Source organism: Salvia splendens, chromosome 13 (assembly GCF_004379255.2).
Source record: "Salvia splendens isolate huo1 chromosome 13, SspV2, whole genome shotgun sequence".
NCBI classification, from domain to species: domain Eukaryota; kingdom Viridiplantae; phylum Streptophyta; class Magnoliopsida; order Lamiales; family Lamiaceae; genus Salvia; species Salvia splendens.
Window position 1 is genome coordinate 8,518,650 of NC_056044.1, and position 16,088 is coordinate 8,534,737.

At 35.3% G+C, this 16,088-nt stretch overlaps 2 protein-coding genes across 3 annotated transcripts; both read left to right on the forward strand.

The window, feature by feature from the left end:
- The first annotated feature begins 378 nt into the window (after nt 1–378).
- On the forward strand, nt 379–10,749 carry LOC121761785 (myosin-11-like). Of its 2 annotated transcripts, none has more exons than XM_042157452.1 (38): nt 379–513; nt 866–1,009; nt 1,137–1,282; nt 1,411–1,567; nt 1,730–1,788; nt 1,882–2,041; nt 2,127–2,276; nt 2,363–2,499; nt 2,576–2,722; nt 2,792–2,893; nt 2,965–3,022; nt 3,117–3,218; nt 3,438–3,475; nt 3,570–3,696; nt 3,789–3,971; nt 4,086–4,217; nt 4,319–4,428; nt 4,512–4,572; nt 4,791–4,968; nt 5,081–5,286; nt 5,361–5,480; nt 5,740–5,838; nt 5,984–6,205; nt 6,289–6,428; nt 6,785–6,899; nt 6,995–7,021; nt 7,103–7,354; nt 7,440–7,595; nt 7,668–7,865; nt 7,975–8,118; nt 8,516–8,586; nt 8,666–8,765; nt 8,835–8,891; nt 9,575–9,631; nt 9,718–9,798; nt 9,903–9,985; nt 10,073–10,267; nt 10,391–10,749. In XM_042157452.1, the coding sequence occupies exons 1-37, from the start codon at nt 379–381 to the stop codon at nt 10,194–10,196; spliced, it is 4,578 nt and encodes a 1,525-aa protein (XP_042013386.1). In that variant the 3' UTR covers nt 10,197–10,267; nt 10,391–10,749. The 2 variants fall into 2 exon arrangements, with proteins under 2 accessions (XP_042013386.1, XP_042013387.1); XM_042157453.1 differs by having other exon boundaries at nt 6,995–7,018.
- A 2,619-nt stretch (nt 10,750–13,368) lies between these two features.
- LOC121761749 (transcriptional regulator SUPERMAN-like) lies at nt 13,369–13,981 on the forward strand. The gene has a single exon (XM_042157383.1). It carries the CDS (start codon nt 13,403–13,405, stop codon nt 13,955–13,957), a length of 555 nt encoding a protein of 184 aa, XP_042013317.1. The 5' UTR covers nt 13,369–13,402; the 3' UTR covers nt 13,958–13,981.
- Nucleotides 13,982–16,088: the final 2,107 nt, after the last annotated feature.

Below are 16,088 nucleotides of genomic sequence, written 5' to 3' on the forward strand. Positions count from 1 at the left end.
TTGCGAATCTTAGGGTTTCGTATTTGATCGCTACTCAATGTACTCGAATTTTCTTCGTCTCTTGAGTTAAGATGGTATGTGGCATTTCACATCTTGTATTTGATTCTGTGTTATGTTTTTTCTTAATTGAGCAAATGAATTTACGAATTATTGCTACCATTTTTACGCAATCACGAGAATTTGCTACCAAACATGCTGTGAAAATAGGGAAAGGGAATTATTTGCCCTATTATCATTGATTGATTGCGTATCAAATAAGCTGTTTTTGTAGTCGATTTTAGTGTATTGAGGATATAGGAAGCTATTGAATGAAAAGCAACTAAAGTTTGCATATAATTTGGAATTTTGATTTTCTAAAGATCGTGTTAATTTCGTAATATGCAGGGTACCCCGGTTAATATCACTGTTGGTTCTCATGTCTGGGCTGAAGAGCCGAACGTTGCTTGGATTGATGGGGTCGTCTCAAAGATAAATGGAGCTGAAGTTGAAGTGGATGCATCTAATGGGAAGAAGGTAACTTGTCTCTTTTTAAGCACTAAACAGCTTAATCAAAAAGTTATGCACTTACATTATGATAAGAAAAGATAAATGAAATTTGTAAAGCTATATTTATCTACTGAATTGTTAGATTTATTCGATGGTATTGATCATAGCTTGCACAAAACATGAGTTCTCTTTCGGAATTATCATTTGTTTGCACTTGAGAAAGAAATGATAAGTAATCACCGAATGATGAATTCTTACAGTTGAGGGACATAGAGGTTTTTCATTTCATGTGTAATTATCTGTCATTGTCAAGTGTTCGTGTTTGAATAGATCTTGGCAGTGCTTATTATTCATACATCTATTTTTTTCAAATTATCAGATTGTTTTGAAATTAGCAAACATATACCCTAAAGATGAGGATGCGCCTCCTGGTGGGGTTGATGACATGACCAGACTATCATATTTGCATGAGCCCGGAGTGCTGCAGAACTTGGCATCTAGATTCCAACTCAATGAAATATATGTAAGATAATTGCAATATCAACTTCAATCTTGCTTTTTCCACTTTCTTCCTGAAAAGATGATTATTAATGTCCTTGTCTGTTTGTGGCTCCATTTTAATCTTACTTCATACTCTTGGACTACGACAGACTTACACCGGAAGTATTCTTATTGCTCTCAATCCATTTCAAAGGCTTCCTCACATTTATGATGGCCACATGATGGATCAATACAAGGGAGCACCATTTGGGGAACTGAGTCCTCACGTATTTGCTATTGCTGATATGTCTTACAGGTGATAGACATTGCCCCTTTCTCCCTTTTTTCTTCCGTCCTTCGTGCGCTCCTTCATTCTTTCTTATGGTTTGGATTTTAGATCAGATATAATCCAAATATATTCTGAGGTAATCTATATTGAGCTAGGGCAATGATAAACGAGAAGAAAAGCAACTCAATTTTGGTGAGTGGTGAAAGTGGTGCTGGTAAGACAGAAACGACCAAGATGCTTATGCGATACCTTGCCTATTTGGGAGGCCGTAAAGGAACTGAAGGGCGCACAGTTGAACAACAAGTTCTTGAGGTAAAAACCACTATTTCCATGAGAAGCATTGGGAGAATTTGAGATTGATGCTCCAGACTCTGATATCTTATTTAATTAAGATCTCCAATTAAAAACCACTATTTCCATGAGTAATTACCTCGGTCCTTAACAATTTGAAGATATCTGAATGGTTTGATGCAGTCAAATCCGGTGCTTGAAGCATTCGGAAATGCAAAAACTGTCAGAAACAACAATTCGAGGTATAACATTTGACCAAGTTGTATGTTTGTATATAAAAATGTGAAAAATTGTAGTCTCTACCACCCCGTGTGCTAATTAATTTGGTGGTGCAGTCGCTTCGGAAAATTTGTTGAGATTCAGTTTGATAAGCAAGGAAGAATATCAGGGGCAGCCGTTAGAACATATCTTCTGGAGAGATCGCGGGTTTGTCAAATTTCAGATCCTGAACGCAATTATCATTGTTTCTACCTTCTTTGTGCAGCGCCAAAGGAGGTAATCTAATATTATATTCATCTTATTTTGCAGACCAGTAAATTACACTTATTTTATTTATCTGAGTTGTTCTACATCTTATCAGGATGTTGAGAAATATAAGCTGGGACGTCCAGAAACATTTCACTATCTTAATCAGTCTAGCTGTATTGAACTTGTCGGTGTAAGTGATGCTCAGGATTTCCTGGCTACAAGGAGGGCCATGGATATTGTTGGAATAAGTAAAACAGAACAGGTGCAATCTTATTACTCATATTTATATGTTTCAAGGTGTTTTATTTTCTTTCTGAAGGTGCTTAAAATTTTTCTGTCATTTTTCAGGATGCAATTTTTAGGGTGGTGGCATCTATTCTTCATCTTGGTAACATTGAATTCACCAAGGGGAAGGATGCTGATTCATCACTACTGAAGGATGATAAATCAAAATTCCATCTTCAGACTGTGGCAGAGCTTCTAATGTAAGTTCTTTCTTAAATTAGTAGTATCTGTTAGCAGTTATGGTCTTCTAACTTTTGAATTTCTTATCCTTATTAGGTGTGATCTTGCTGCACTGCAAGATGCATTGCTGAAGCGTGTGATGGTAACTCCAGAAGAAGTTATTAAGAGAAGTCTGGATCCTGAAGGTGCAAAAATGAGCAGGGATGGCTTCGCGAAGACGATGTATTCCCGCTTGTTTGACTGGTAGGGTGCTTCCTGTGACTTTTCTTTTGTTTCACGGTTTAGTAACACTCTGGTTCTTAAAATATGCAGGTTGGTCGAAAAAATTAATAATTCGATTGGGCAAGATCCAAATTCCAATGTTCTAATTGGTGTTCTTGATATCTATGGTTTTGAAAGTTTCAAAGCTAACAGGTAAGCATTGATTGAACACTGCTAACATGATGTTTGTTGAATGTTAGAACTAACTTGTATTCTTGTACCAGCTTTGAACAGTTTTGCATTAATTTTACCAATGAAAAGCTACAGCAGCATTTTAATCAGGTAGTCGACTGATGCATTATTAGCTAATACTATGACTTGATGATGTTATATAGATAATATGCGTCACTGAATTTCTACAAATTCCTATATTCAGCATGTTTTCAAGATGGAGCAGGAAGAGTACACCAAAGAAGCGATCAATTGGAGCTATATAGAATTTGTTGATAACCAAGACGTTCTCGATCTTATCGAAAAGGTTTCTTAAAAAAAATTCAATGATGCCTGTTTTATGCTAGGTTTAGTTTTAGTTCATGTTACTTGGCTTGTACAAATTTTAATAAAATTAATTATCCACCTGATATTCTTATCCTTTGATATATACTCTAATTAAGCTTCTAATTCCGCATTAACATTTATATCATTGTGTGTTTTTGAAGTAATAATTTCATAAAACCAGCTTTGACTGCTTTTGCAGAAACCTGGTGGGATCATTGCTCTTCTTGATGAGGCCTGGTAAGGTCTTACATTTCTTACATATCCTCGAAAGAATTATCTTATACTTCTGTAGCTATATCAGCTTGTTCTTTTTCTCCTTTTACCCTTTCAGTATGTTTCCAAAGTCGACATATGAAACTTTTTCACAAAAGCTTTTCCAGACATTTAAATCCCACAAACGTTTCATCAAACCAAAGCTGTCCCGTACAGATTTTACAATTGCTCATTATGCTGGAGAGGTAACTTGGATGTGATTCTTGTCATGACCACTTTTCTTTAACATTTTGACTTTCTACTCAGAGGAATATGTCATCCTATTTTATGCGTCCAGGTTCTGTACCAATCTGAACTGTTCTTGGATAAAAACAAAGATTATGTCGTTACTGAACATCAAGAGTTGCTGTGTGCTTCCAAATGCTCGTTTGTAGCAGGGCTATTTCCTCCCGTTCCTGAAGAAACAACCAAATCTTCAAAAAATTCATCTAAATTTTCATCTATAGGGTCTCGCTTTAAGGTAAATCTGGTCTTACTTGCTCGGCATTTCCAGCACATCTTTCCTTACGATACCGAGATTGTGAGATCCTTCTCTAAGTGATTCAAAAGCTGATGTTTTTCTTGATTGGTACAGCTGCAACTCCAACAGTTGATGGATACACTGAATACTACAGAACCTCACTACATTAGATGTGTGAAGCCTAATAATCTACTCAAGCCTGGTATTTTTGAGAATATCAATATCATGCAGCAACTGCGTTGTGGTGTGAGTGCTGACAGACTGTCACTTTAGATTCTTGAATAGTTGTTAGTTGATATTTTATTAAATCGAAATCCAAGCTGTTGCCTGCCCCATTTTCTTGACAGGGTGTTTTAGAGGCAATTAGAATTAGTTGTGCGGGCTACCCTACTCGTAAGACATTTTATGAATTTCTTCATCGTTTTGGAATTCTCGCACCAGAGGCCTTGGAAGGAAAGTAAGTAAAATTTCCATTGGAGCTTACTATACTACAAAAACTAATAATATCCTGAAGTAAAAATCCGTTATAATGTTGAACAGTACTGATGAAAAAACAGCGTGCAAAAAAATTTTGGAGAAGATGAAGATGACTGGAGCACAGGTAATTTAATAGTTTCTCAAATAACTTTACTTCTCGTTCTTGATTATAAAGTGCTCAATGTTCCTGCATATGACAATGCAGTATTACATATGAGATTAAGGAAGTTTATTGATATTCAATTATCTTTCCATTTTGTAAATTCTCTCTCTCTGGGGTTTATAGTTTTACTTTTGTTTACATATAGATAGGGTATGTACTATTATGTCTTGTGATTGCAGACGGGAAAAACAAAGGTCTTCCTCAGAGCTGGTCAGATGGCTGATCTAGATGCTCGGAGAGCACTCATACTTGGTACTGCAGCAAGGACAATACAGAGAAGAATTCGAACTTATACTTCCCGGAAGTACTTCATTGCTTTGCATAGTGCGTCAGCTTCATTGCAAGCTATTTGTAGAGGTTCGCTTATTATCTCTCTCCTAATTATCATATTGTATTCATCTCTCAGTTGAAGTATTTTAGCTTCCTGTTGAATAGATATCGCCAGGTTTATTAACTCCATCTCTCTCAGGAAGACTTGCCTGCAAACAGTTTCGCAACTTGAAGAAGGAGGCAGCTAGTCTTAGAATCCAGACTAACTTGAGAGGACGCTTGACAAGAAAGAACTATTCAAGGCTCAAGGAGTCGGTTGTTGTAGTGCAAACAGGGGTGCGAGCAATGGCTGCCCACCGCCAGTTTAGATACAAGAACCAGGCCAAAGCATCAACTATCATACAGGTGACAGAGCGTTTCACTAAAACAAGGTTTACGGCTTATTGATGTCACACCATGACATGAAATCACATGTTCAGGCCCGCTGGCGTTGTCATAGAGACCATTTATACTATAAAAGACTCATAAGGTCATCAGTCGTGGCCCAGTGCAGATGGAGGGGAAGGTGTTCTAGGAAAGAGCTTCGAAAATTGAAAATGGTTTGGCATCATGAGTATCGTATTAATATGCATTATTTTATAGAAACAACTCTTGGAGTTGGAGTAATCTTATCATGATATGCCATTACGGTTAAAAGTTTAGTACAGTATAACCTGTACTATGTATCAATTAACCGCACATAATTATTTAGTCATATGAGATTATTATATACTAGTACTACCTTTTCTTCAGAGACTGAGGAATCCTGATTCCTTATGGAAGATTTACAAAGTGTTTTTTCATCCTTCATATTTGCAGGCTGCTAAAGAAACTGGCGCTCTTAAAGAAGCGAAGGATAAGCTAGAAAAGCATGTGGAAGACCTCACACTGCGTCTTCAACTGGAAAAACGTAGGAGGGTAAATATGCTTCTTGCTAACTAATTTCTCATGGGTAAATGTAGAACTGTGCACCTCCATTTCATCGTAAAAAATAACCAACCTGATTAAAGATGAGATATTAGATTACTTGCTGGCATATGTTAAATTGAAAACCTTATTCCAGACTGACATAGAAGAGGCCAAAGTCCAAGAAATTGCGAAGATGCAGCAGGCCATGGATGCCTTGCAAAGCAAATTGGACGAAGCAAATGCTCATGTTCTTGAAGAACGTGATGCTGCTCAGAAAGCAATTGTAGAAGCCACCACTGTTGTCCAAGAAACTCAAGTTCCTGTTGAGGATACGGCAAAGATTGAGGCTCTTACCGCAGAAATGGAGAAATTGAAGGTAATGGCCATCAGTTGTGATTTAACTCTCTTTCATATGTAGCATGTTGGATTCTGTTATTGATATAATATTATGGTTCACAGGAGGAGTTGCAAGCTGAAAAGGAACGAGCTGATGCAGCTGAAAATAAGCATAATGAAACCCAAAATGCAGTTGAGGGAAAGAGTCAGAAGCTCGACGAAACCGAGAACAGGGTATCACAGCTTCAGGATTCTATGAGCAGGTAGAGTATTTCTAGTCATTCTCCCTGATCACTACTTAAATCCAATTTTGGAATTATGTGTTTTATTTTACTTTCACGGATGATACACGATGCATTGGCTAACATTTTTTTGAGTTACCAGTTATATAATTGCATCACCAACAACATCATGAATAACATCAGACCATATCCTATTTTCGGTTTTTTCCTAATTCCATCCTTATCCTCGGCTTTGCAAATTTATTCCTAAATATGTTTACCCATTTCTCACAACCCAAATGGATTTGTTTCTTATGTTTCTTCATATGATTTATCTTTGCCTTACACAGTTTAGCATTTGAGTTATTATAATTGATCTTAATTGGCCATTGCTTTAGGCTTGAAGAGAAGTTGAGCAATGTAGAATCAGAAAATAAGGTTCTTCGCCAGCAAGCCCTGACTATGGCGCAGAATAATAAAATGCTTTCAAGAAATTCAAGGTCAATTATGCAGGTAAATCTATATTAATCTATTCTGTCAAAAAGTCCCACCAAATGAAGTATTAATGCTAATCTATCTCTTCTTATTTTGCTTTATGAAATATTCAGAGGGCTGAAAGCACAAAACAAGCGGTAGTAAGTCATCTATGTTTAAGTTATACTTTGTCAGTTAAGCACAGAAGTTTCTAATGTTAGTGTAATTTAATATTGTAAAAGGATTACCATAGTCCTTCAATGATCTTAAGGGAACAACAAGAGGACGATAAGCCTCAAAAGTCACTTAACGAGAAGCAACAAGAGTATCAAGATCTGCTTATCCGTTGTATAGCTCAGAATTTGGGTTTTTCCAAAGGCAGACCTATTGCTGCCTGCATCATCTATAAATGTCTGAGGCAGTGGCATTCATTTGAGGTTGAACGGACGAGCATTTTCGACAGGATAATACAAACCATTGGCAATGCTATTGAGGTAATGATCATAATATCCAATTGGCAAGTTGTGTATTGTTAGTTTCGTTAGCCCTTTACGACTTTAAAGTGCCTTTGAACTGAAGACCCAAGACAACAACGATATCTTGGCGTATTGGCTGTCCAATGCATCGACCTTATTGTTGCTGCTGCAACGCACGCTGAAAGCTGGAGGAGGAGCTGGAGCAGCTCCGCAACATAGGCGATCTACTTCAGCCACACTGTTCGGACGAATGACACAGGTACAACTTAATGCCATCCTGATTCTCGGATTAATTCTATGAGCCTCTCTAACTGTCGAAATGTTTCCCCAGAGTTTCCGCAGCACTCCTCCAGGCGTTAATCTGTCATTACTGGGTGATGATGCAACGGGTTCCGTACGCCAAGTGGATGCCAAATACCCTGCATTGCTGTTTAAACAGCAGTTGACTGCTTATGTTGAGAAGATATACGGAATGATTCGCGACAATCTGAAGAAAGAGATTTCTCCACAACTTGGACTATGCATTCAGGTATTTCCATGTAGCTAATAAGAATTATTAAAGGAATTCAGTGTAGCTTTTGCAGAACACTGTCAGGTGGAGAGTTATATTCATCGTGTTCGTATCATGATTGGTACAGGCTCCAAGAATATCGAGAGCCAATTTGATTAAAGGAGGATCACGTAATCAGGCAAATGCTGCTGCTCAGGAAATCTTGGTTGCCCATTGGCAAGGAATTGTGAACAGCCTTGGGAATTTCCTAAACATACTGAAAACAAATCATGTAAGGAGACACTTTTTGCATTCTATAGATTAATGGAAATTCTATTTTGAGTTCCTCATCATGTTACTCGTCATTTTATGATTACATACTTTTGATTATTGGTTCAGCATATTCCTTTAATTAGGAAGTTCATGATACCTTTGAGTCTTTAATTTGATGTGTATGGTGTATACTGGTATCAATTTTCTTCACTCTTTTACCTGTCAGTTGTCATTCTACAACTATAAAATTTGAATCTGTTCAACCTGTTACATGTGTGACTTTTATGTGCTCATGCAGTCAAGCTCATTTGGCTAATTCCTACACAATAGATGTTTCTGATGAAAGTTTCAAGCAGATGTATGTACATTCAGATTATTGGGCATTTGACGAAACATTATTGTAAAAAAATCTTCAGGCACCTCCATTTTTGGTTCGGAAAGTGTTCACCCAAATATTCTCTTTCATCAATGTGCAGTTATTCAACAGGTGCACCACATTGCCTTTGTCTACTTTAGTGTACGTACTGTTCATTATCAGACCCTTGAAGTAATGTTGTTTCTTGCAGCCTTTTGCTGAGACGAGAATGCTGTTCGTTTAGTAATGGCGAATACGTCAAGGCTGGATTGGCTGAATTGGAGCACTGGTGTTACAAAGCAACTGATGAGGTATACAATTCTAGCAAATAAAAATATAGGCCATTCTTCTTATCGTGCTAAATTCGCTGTGTATTCCAGTATTCTGGTACAGCATGGGATGAGCTCAAGCATATACGACAGGCTATAGGATTCCTGGTATTCTCTCTCTCTCTCTCCCTAACAATCTATCTACCTGTCTATCTAACTATCTATCTGTTTCTCTGAATATGTAGTTCTCAACCTTTTCCTGAACTCAGTAGATATATATATAGCAAAGTATCTCTTTCTGTATGCCGTTTCGCACGTAGACGGTTAAGGACCAAATCATGTAAGCAACTTGAAATGAGGGGTAAAAATAGGTACATCGAGTGGCAGATTTTCTTGAAAAAATTTATCTGATAATTATAAGAGGGAGATAAGGACGCTCATCAGTTTGTGTAGCATGTGTATTTGAATGTATCAATTTTAATTGGTGGATACATATCTAGAAAAAACTGTATGCCTTTTGCTTTAAGCAGTTCTTTATATCTCAAATCCTTATAGTATTTTGGTCCCAATTAAGATTCTATTTATCCGTGATCTCAGAAACGTAAGATTAGTATTGAATTAATTTTTACTTTTAATGACACTAAGTGTGTGTGATTTGACTTTGAGTCAAGGCACCTTCCAGTTTGGTTACATCTGATGTCACACTGGTGTTTTTATGTACAAATCGAACAGTCCGAACAGTTAGTTATAGACATCGAATAGAACTGAGTGTATTAGTTACGATATCACAAAGGTTTAATTCATATTTGACCAATTTATTCCCTAATATATATCTAACTGTTTTTTTTCAGGTCATACACCAGAAGCCAAAGAAGACTCTCGATGAAATAAGTCACGATCTTTGTCCTGTACGTCTAATTGTGTTTTCTCTTTACATAACTTATTTTCTGATGTCAGCATTTTGTCTTAACAAGTTTCTGCGTTTTTTTAATAGGTCCTTAGTATACAACAGTTGTACAGGATCAGCACGATGTACTGGGATGACAAATATGGCACGCATAGCTTATCACCAGATGTAAGTGATTGTTCTCGTCTTACCTGTGCTGCAATGGCTATTATGTTGAGAAACATATTGGTCGACTGAGTTGATTTCTTCCTTAACTTGCGTTTTGTTGAAAGGTGGTATCGAGCATGAGGATACTAATGACTGAGGATTCAAACAATGCTGTTAGTAGTTCTTTCCTGCTGGATGATGATTCAAGGTTGGATATGAAAACTGTCCAAATTTAGGTTACTTTATTCAATCTTCTTCTTCGGTTAAATCTTAATTCGAATTTCTTGTATTGCAGCATTCCATTCTCTGTAGATGACATGTCAAAATCAATGGATACATTCGATATTTCAGACATTGAACCACCACCACTTATTCGTGAAAACTCTGGCTTCAGCTTTCTACTGCCTCAAACTAACTGATCATAGTTGATTTTTTTTTCATATCCGTGCTGAAACATCCTTGCTTGGCAACGTATCCAGATGGAAAAATAGTAAGTGAACCATGATTCTCGGGTACTATTTCCAAGCTAACATGTCTCTCAAATTTGGCTAATGAAACATGCATGCTCATTTTCTAATCTGAAACTTGGGTTAATGTCCTCTTACGGTGACAGGAATATCTATTTCATTTTGCAATTTTGCTTGCTGCAATACATTGAACATGTCTGATTTTGAAGGAGAATATCGCGCTTGGATAATACGAGACTGAAACCATAATGTTCGCTAACTTAGATGGAGCTGGTTGATCAAGAATTAAGCACATTGTCTCAACCTGGTTTAATATCTATGAGGAATGAGCTCAATCTTGAAATTATTGGCTATATATGCCACTCTTTATGATTTTATAAGTTGATTGATGAAACATGGGAATTCATTGATGTAATAAGACCAAGTATTGTTTTGTTAGCACATCCAATATGAATTATTTGGCGGGAAGCATAAATTTAAGTGAAACAAAAGCTCATTCTCTTTACTGAATTCTACACCTTTTTTGGTATATTAATTTATAGTGAAACATGAGAATTCATATTAATTCTCTTTGATTGTTTAAAGACATAATTATTGCTCCTTCGTCTCAAGATATATACAATGATGGGATCGTATGAATGATTGAATGGTACTTCGACTTTATTAAAGTTATACTGCAGTATTTATGTTATTGGATCACTCCATTGTACAATATATAAGAAAGATCCTCATCGGTTATAATTAGTTACATCGAGATATTAATGTTTTACCAATAGCAAAGTATTGTCTCAGCTTCTTTTAGTATTATCACTATTGCTTCCTTATATAAAGGATTGAAATTAAAATAAAACTAATTCCTAATACATAGAAAAACTGTTATTATAAAATAACATTAAGTTTATTTTTAATTATTTTTAAAAATTCATATTTTAAAAATATGAGGATGATTTTTATATATTTTTTTGGTCAATCATTTCTAAAACAGACTAAAAAAGACTAAAAATATCTACATAAACAATAAAAAAAATGAATTCTGTATTTTCCAAAATGAACTAAAAACGAAGCAAAAATAAACTTCGTGTTATCTAAACTTGACAGTTCTGCATTAGGAATTAGTATTGCATACTCTCTCTGATTCCTAAAAGTAGAATCTATTTCCATTTTGACCCGTTTCCTAAAATAAAAACCTTCCATTTTAGAATTTTTCTCTCTCTATGAGGTGAAACTCATTCTCCAATAACACACTTTTTCTTTCTATTTCTTTTACTTTACCATTTGTATTAAAACTAGTATCGTTTCAAAAGTTCCTATTTTTAAGAAACGGATAGAGTACATCACAACCCACACACACATACACACACACACACACACACACACACACACACACACACACACACACACACACACACATATATATATATATATATATATATAAAGTAGTGATCAAGAAATAACTAAATTCTAATGTGTAACTAGAGATTAAATTTTAACTAGTAAACACTCCCTCAGTTTCACCCTAAGTGGAGCATTTCCTTTTTTGGCATGTGATTTTATGTAGTGTTATTTTGTGAGTTAAGCGGAGAGAGGATAAAGTAAGAGCGAGAAAAAGTGGAGAGAATGATGTTTCTATTTTAAGAAACGTGTCATTTAGGGTGAGATATCCCAAAAGAAAAAAAGTGTCATTTAGGGAGAGGGGGTGGGACAAATGGAGTATAAAATTGAATAGATCGGTTTTAGTTTAAACTAGGTCATTTTATAGCCGTGTTAGGTCTTTACAAGGGTATAATTAGGTATTCTATAACCGTTTCAACATAAATTTAACGATTTTCATATATCAGACAATGCAGATCATTTAAAAAGAAAAACATTGCATTTCAATTTTAATAAGACCATTATACCCTTTGAATGAACTATAACACCCGTAAAATGATCTCCATCTACACATCCAGAAATTTTAAAAATCAATCTTATCCTTCCATTTCCAATTTAATGATTGAGATTGGTATCTAGTTATGCATTAACGGGGTGGTATTATTATGCTACCCTATAACAAATGCAACTATAAGAACATTTCGACCCAAAATTATACAGCCGATAACAAGAAGAACATACACATGCAACATATATATCATTATTATGCATATAGGGTGTGATTCGTTGCCTATGCATATATGTATATCGGTACAAGAAATATTCATTTAATAACAAAAAATGGAGTAATTTTATGATATACTATAACTACTTATTTAGTTTTAAGGGACTATTATAACATTTTCTATTTATATTAACTAATAATATATTCCACAAGCAATGTTTGATACCATTAGATTAATAAATCCAATAGATATTTTTAGTTTTTTTTTTTAAATTATTTTGTATAGAATACTAAAAAAAGTAATCGTACAACATGTTTTGGCATCATCTGGGTGTTAGTAATTTTATGAGCTGTTATTTAGTACTGAAAAATTACATTATTCGACTAGAACATGGATCGTCCACTTTTTACTATGTTTCAATTTTTTTTCATTAAAATATAGTGTTCATACACATGATATAATTGCATTTGCTAAAAATAATGAGCAAATTAAATTTTTGTCATGCAAAAGGTACAATACGGAGCATCAATTGTAAAGTGAATTAATTAGGTAAACACTATACCTAATTCATTTATAAAAATAATTCTATGGTACATCATCAATTTTTGAATGTGTCATGTCCATGCACCTCTCTGCACACACACACACACTCTATATATATAAAGTATATAGTCAATTCCATTGAAAATCTTGATGACTTTCATTGTGAGAGTTTGTGCAGTGATCTGCCAGAAATGATAGGACTAAATATGATTATTCCTTGAGGTTGTAAAAATCTTCTAACAATCACATATATAATCAATGTGAAGGGTGGTAAAACACCCACTAGATTTCACCTCCATTTAGCAAAAAAATAACCCCACTGCTACCCCTAAAGCTCATTTCACTCATTTTTAAGTAATCCCCATTTTTGGCAATAGACAATTTTCAGATGAACTACAACTATAGACACTACTACAAAACTTAAACCCCAAATCTTTATTACTCCATCTTCTTTCTTTTTTCATTTCCCCCTCTCTCCCTTTCAATTTCTCTCTTGTTCCTTTGCAATTTTCTTCATCTATGGAGAGATATTCCAAGTGGGCTTATGATCAAAGGTTGAGAGATGGAACCAATCTGAGCTTCGAGAGAGACCGGGCCCATGGCTTCTCGTGGCCTCAGAGGAACTATAGCTGCAGCTTTTGCAGCAAGGAGTTCAAATCTGCTCAAGCTCTTGGAGGGCACATGAATGTGCATAGGAGAGATAGGGCAAGAATGAGGCTTTCCCCAAACCCTAACCCTAACCCTAACCCTAGTTTGTTGTTTCCGTCGTCGTCTCCGCTTCCCTCCACGGCTAAATTCTTGCCTTGTGATGTGGAATTTGTCTCTGTGATCAACTCAGCCTTTCCACCTCCTCTGCAAGAAGATGAGTTTGCAGCCATTGGCCGTTCCTCGACGATGACCCTTTGTAGAGAGGATCTTGGGAAATACAAGAATGGTGATGAGGCGATGCTTGACTTTGGAAGAAGAAATGATGTTATTAGATTGGATTTGAGCTTGGGTTTGATGCAAGATGCAAAGGGGGATCCAGATTCGGATTCCGAATTGGATTTAGAGCTTCGACTTGGTTATCCCTAGAGATGGATACATCATCAAAAATGTAATGTGGTATGTCCAAATATGATTTTCATTAATTTGGACTTTTAATTTAGTACTACCGCTTCTTTCCTTCCTCTTATAATTCCGAATATTTCCACGGAAAAAAGGAAGTATATATGTATAATTTGGAACTATTTCACTCTTTAAGTGAGGGAGAAGAAAACAAACAACATAAAAAAAAATTGAATTGCATCACCTTTCTTTTCTTCTTGCTTATGTATGTATTCAATTTCATTTATTTTACGTAAATGTAATGACATGGTATATTTCTTTCATTTCTGTCTAAATTTATTTTCTTTCCTAAATCAACGTTCTTGTTTGCTAAAAATTTTTATTTGTGCCAATTAATGTTTGACGATGATGCATCAAATATGGGAGAAAATCATCCCATTATAACTTTATAAACTAATTAACTTCTATTTTCTATTAACCACATTGTCCCATATATATATATCTATATATATATATATATATATATATAGGGAGATGATCAAAATAAGTATGTGTTTAAATCCAGAAATGCAGACCAAATCTTGGCCCTAGGATTAGATGATCTAATGGTCAATAATTAACCAAAAACACGGAAGGTCATAATTAAGCAATTTTAGGTCATATTATAATATTTGGGTTTAATGTCATGCTAAGATCGTTTTAGGTCATGCTTTGTTAGCATGACCTAAAAATTACCTAATTATGACCTAAAAGTGACCTAATTATGATATTGTTCTGCGTTTCTGTATTTAAATCTAGTTTTGCATATATCATATATATATATATATATATATATGATATATATATATATATATATATATATATATATATATTGTATTTAGCACATTCAAAAATTAAATAATTTCATCATTTTGTCGTGTTAGCAGATTTATCCAAAATGAGATGTATGGGCCTAAACCCCTCCAAATTCGTGATCACAAATCAAAATACTCAAAATCCAGATATAAAACATTTAAATAATGCATTGATTACAGTAGCTGGTCTTTGCCAAACTCATGATTAATCCAATTCCAAACTAAATTCTTTATTCAACAAAAGTTGCATTAAATTCCTTTCAACAAAAAGGAAATGTAAATGCATGAATTGGATGATTAATTTGAAAATGGGTAGAGTGATGGTAATGGCACTGTAGTTTGTACCAGGAATGGGGGGAGAGAGTACAAGCAAAGCAGGGCAGGGTACAAACATAATAAAAGATGGAAGTGGATATTGCATTTTCCAACATCTGGTCTTGTGCATGTTCCCAACAAATGCTTGGGTGTCAGCAGCAGCATCATCACCTTTCTCTTTTAAGAAACCAAACATTTTCTCCCCTCTCTAACCAAATGAACACCAATTCCTACCTATCACTTTCCCATGCCTTCAACCACACATTCCTACCTTTATCATCAATTTCTAATCAGCATACTACATGTTTTCATTATCAAAACCATACTCCAGACCTCTGAAACAAAAATTACAAAGTAATTCCTAGATAATTGTGTCATATTTTTAAAAATGTTTCAGAGTATGTAGTTCAGTCTTTTTTTTTCTAGTAAAAAAAATTTATTTTTCTTTTATTTTGTTCTCTCTCTTTCTCTATCTTACGACACTAAAAACTGCAATTTTAGTTCCCTCAGGCTTATTTTTAAATTCCAATGAGTTTTTGATGCGAAGCATATTTCCTATACTTTCCCCTCTTAGACTATACATTTTTATGTAAATTATAACTCATCAAAGAGTGCTTTATTGAAGTTTAGGATGTTAAAGCGGGAAGGTTGTCGGAAGTGCACACTTGAGGATTCCAGAACTAACACCCGGTCGGATGTTTTAGCTCCAACATAACACCCGGTCGGGTGAAATGTAGAAAGCATTCGGAGTCCAGAAACTTCGCCCGGTCTGGCGATTTTATGGTACGAAACGCCCGGTTGGGCATTTCGGAGCTTCAACCGCTAATTGGCAGTTTACTCGGCAATTGAAGAATAAAAAGAAGGAAAAGAATCAGACGAAGGGGAATTTTCAGAGAGGAAAAAAGAGAGAAAAGGGAGAAAGAGAGGAGGAAGAAGAAAATGAAGAAGTTCCGGCCAACATTCCGACGATCCGTCTCCAAATCCCAATT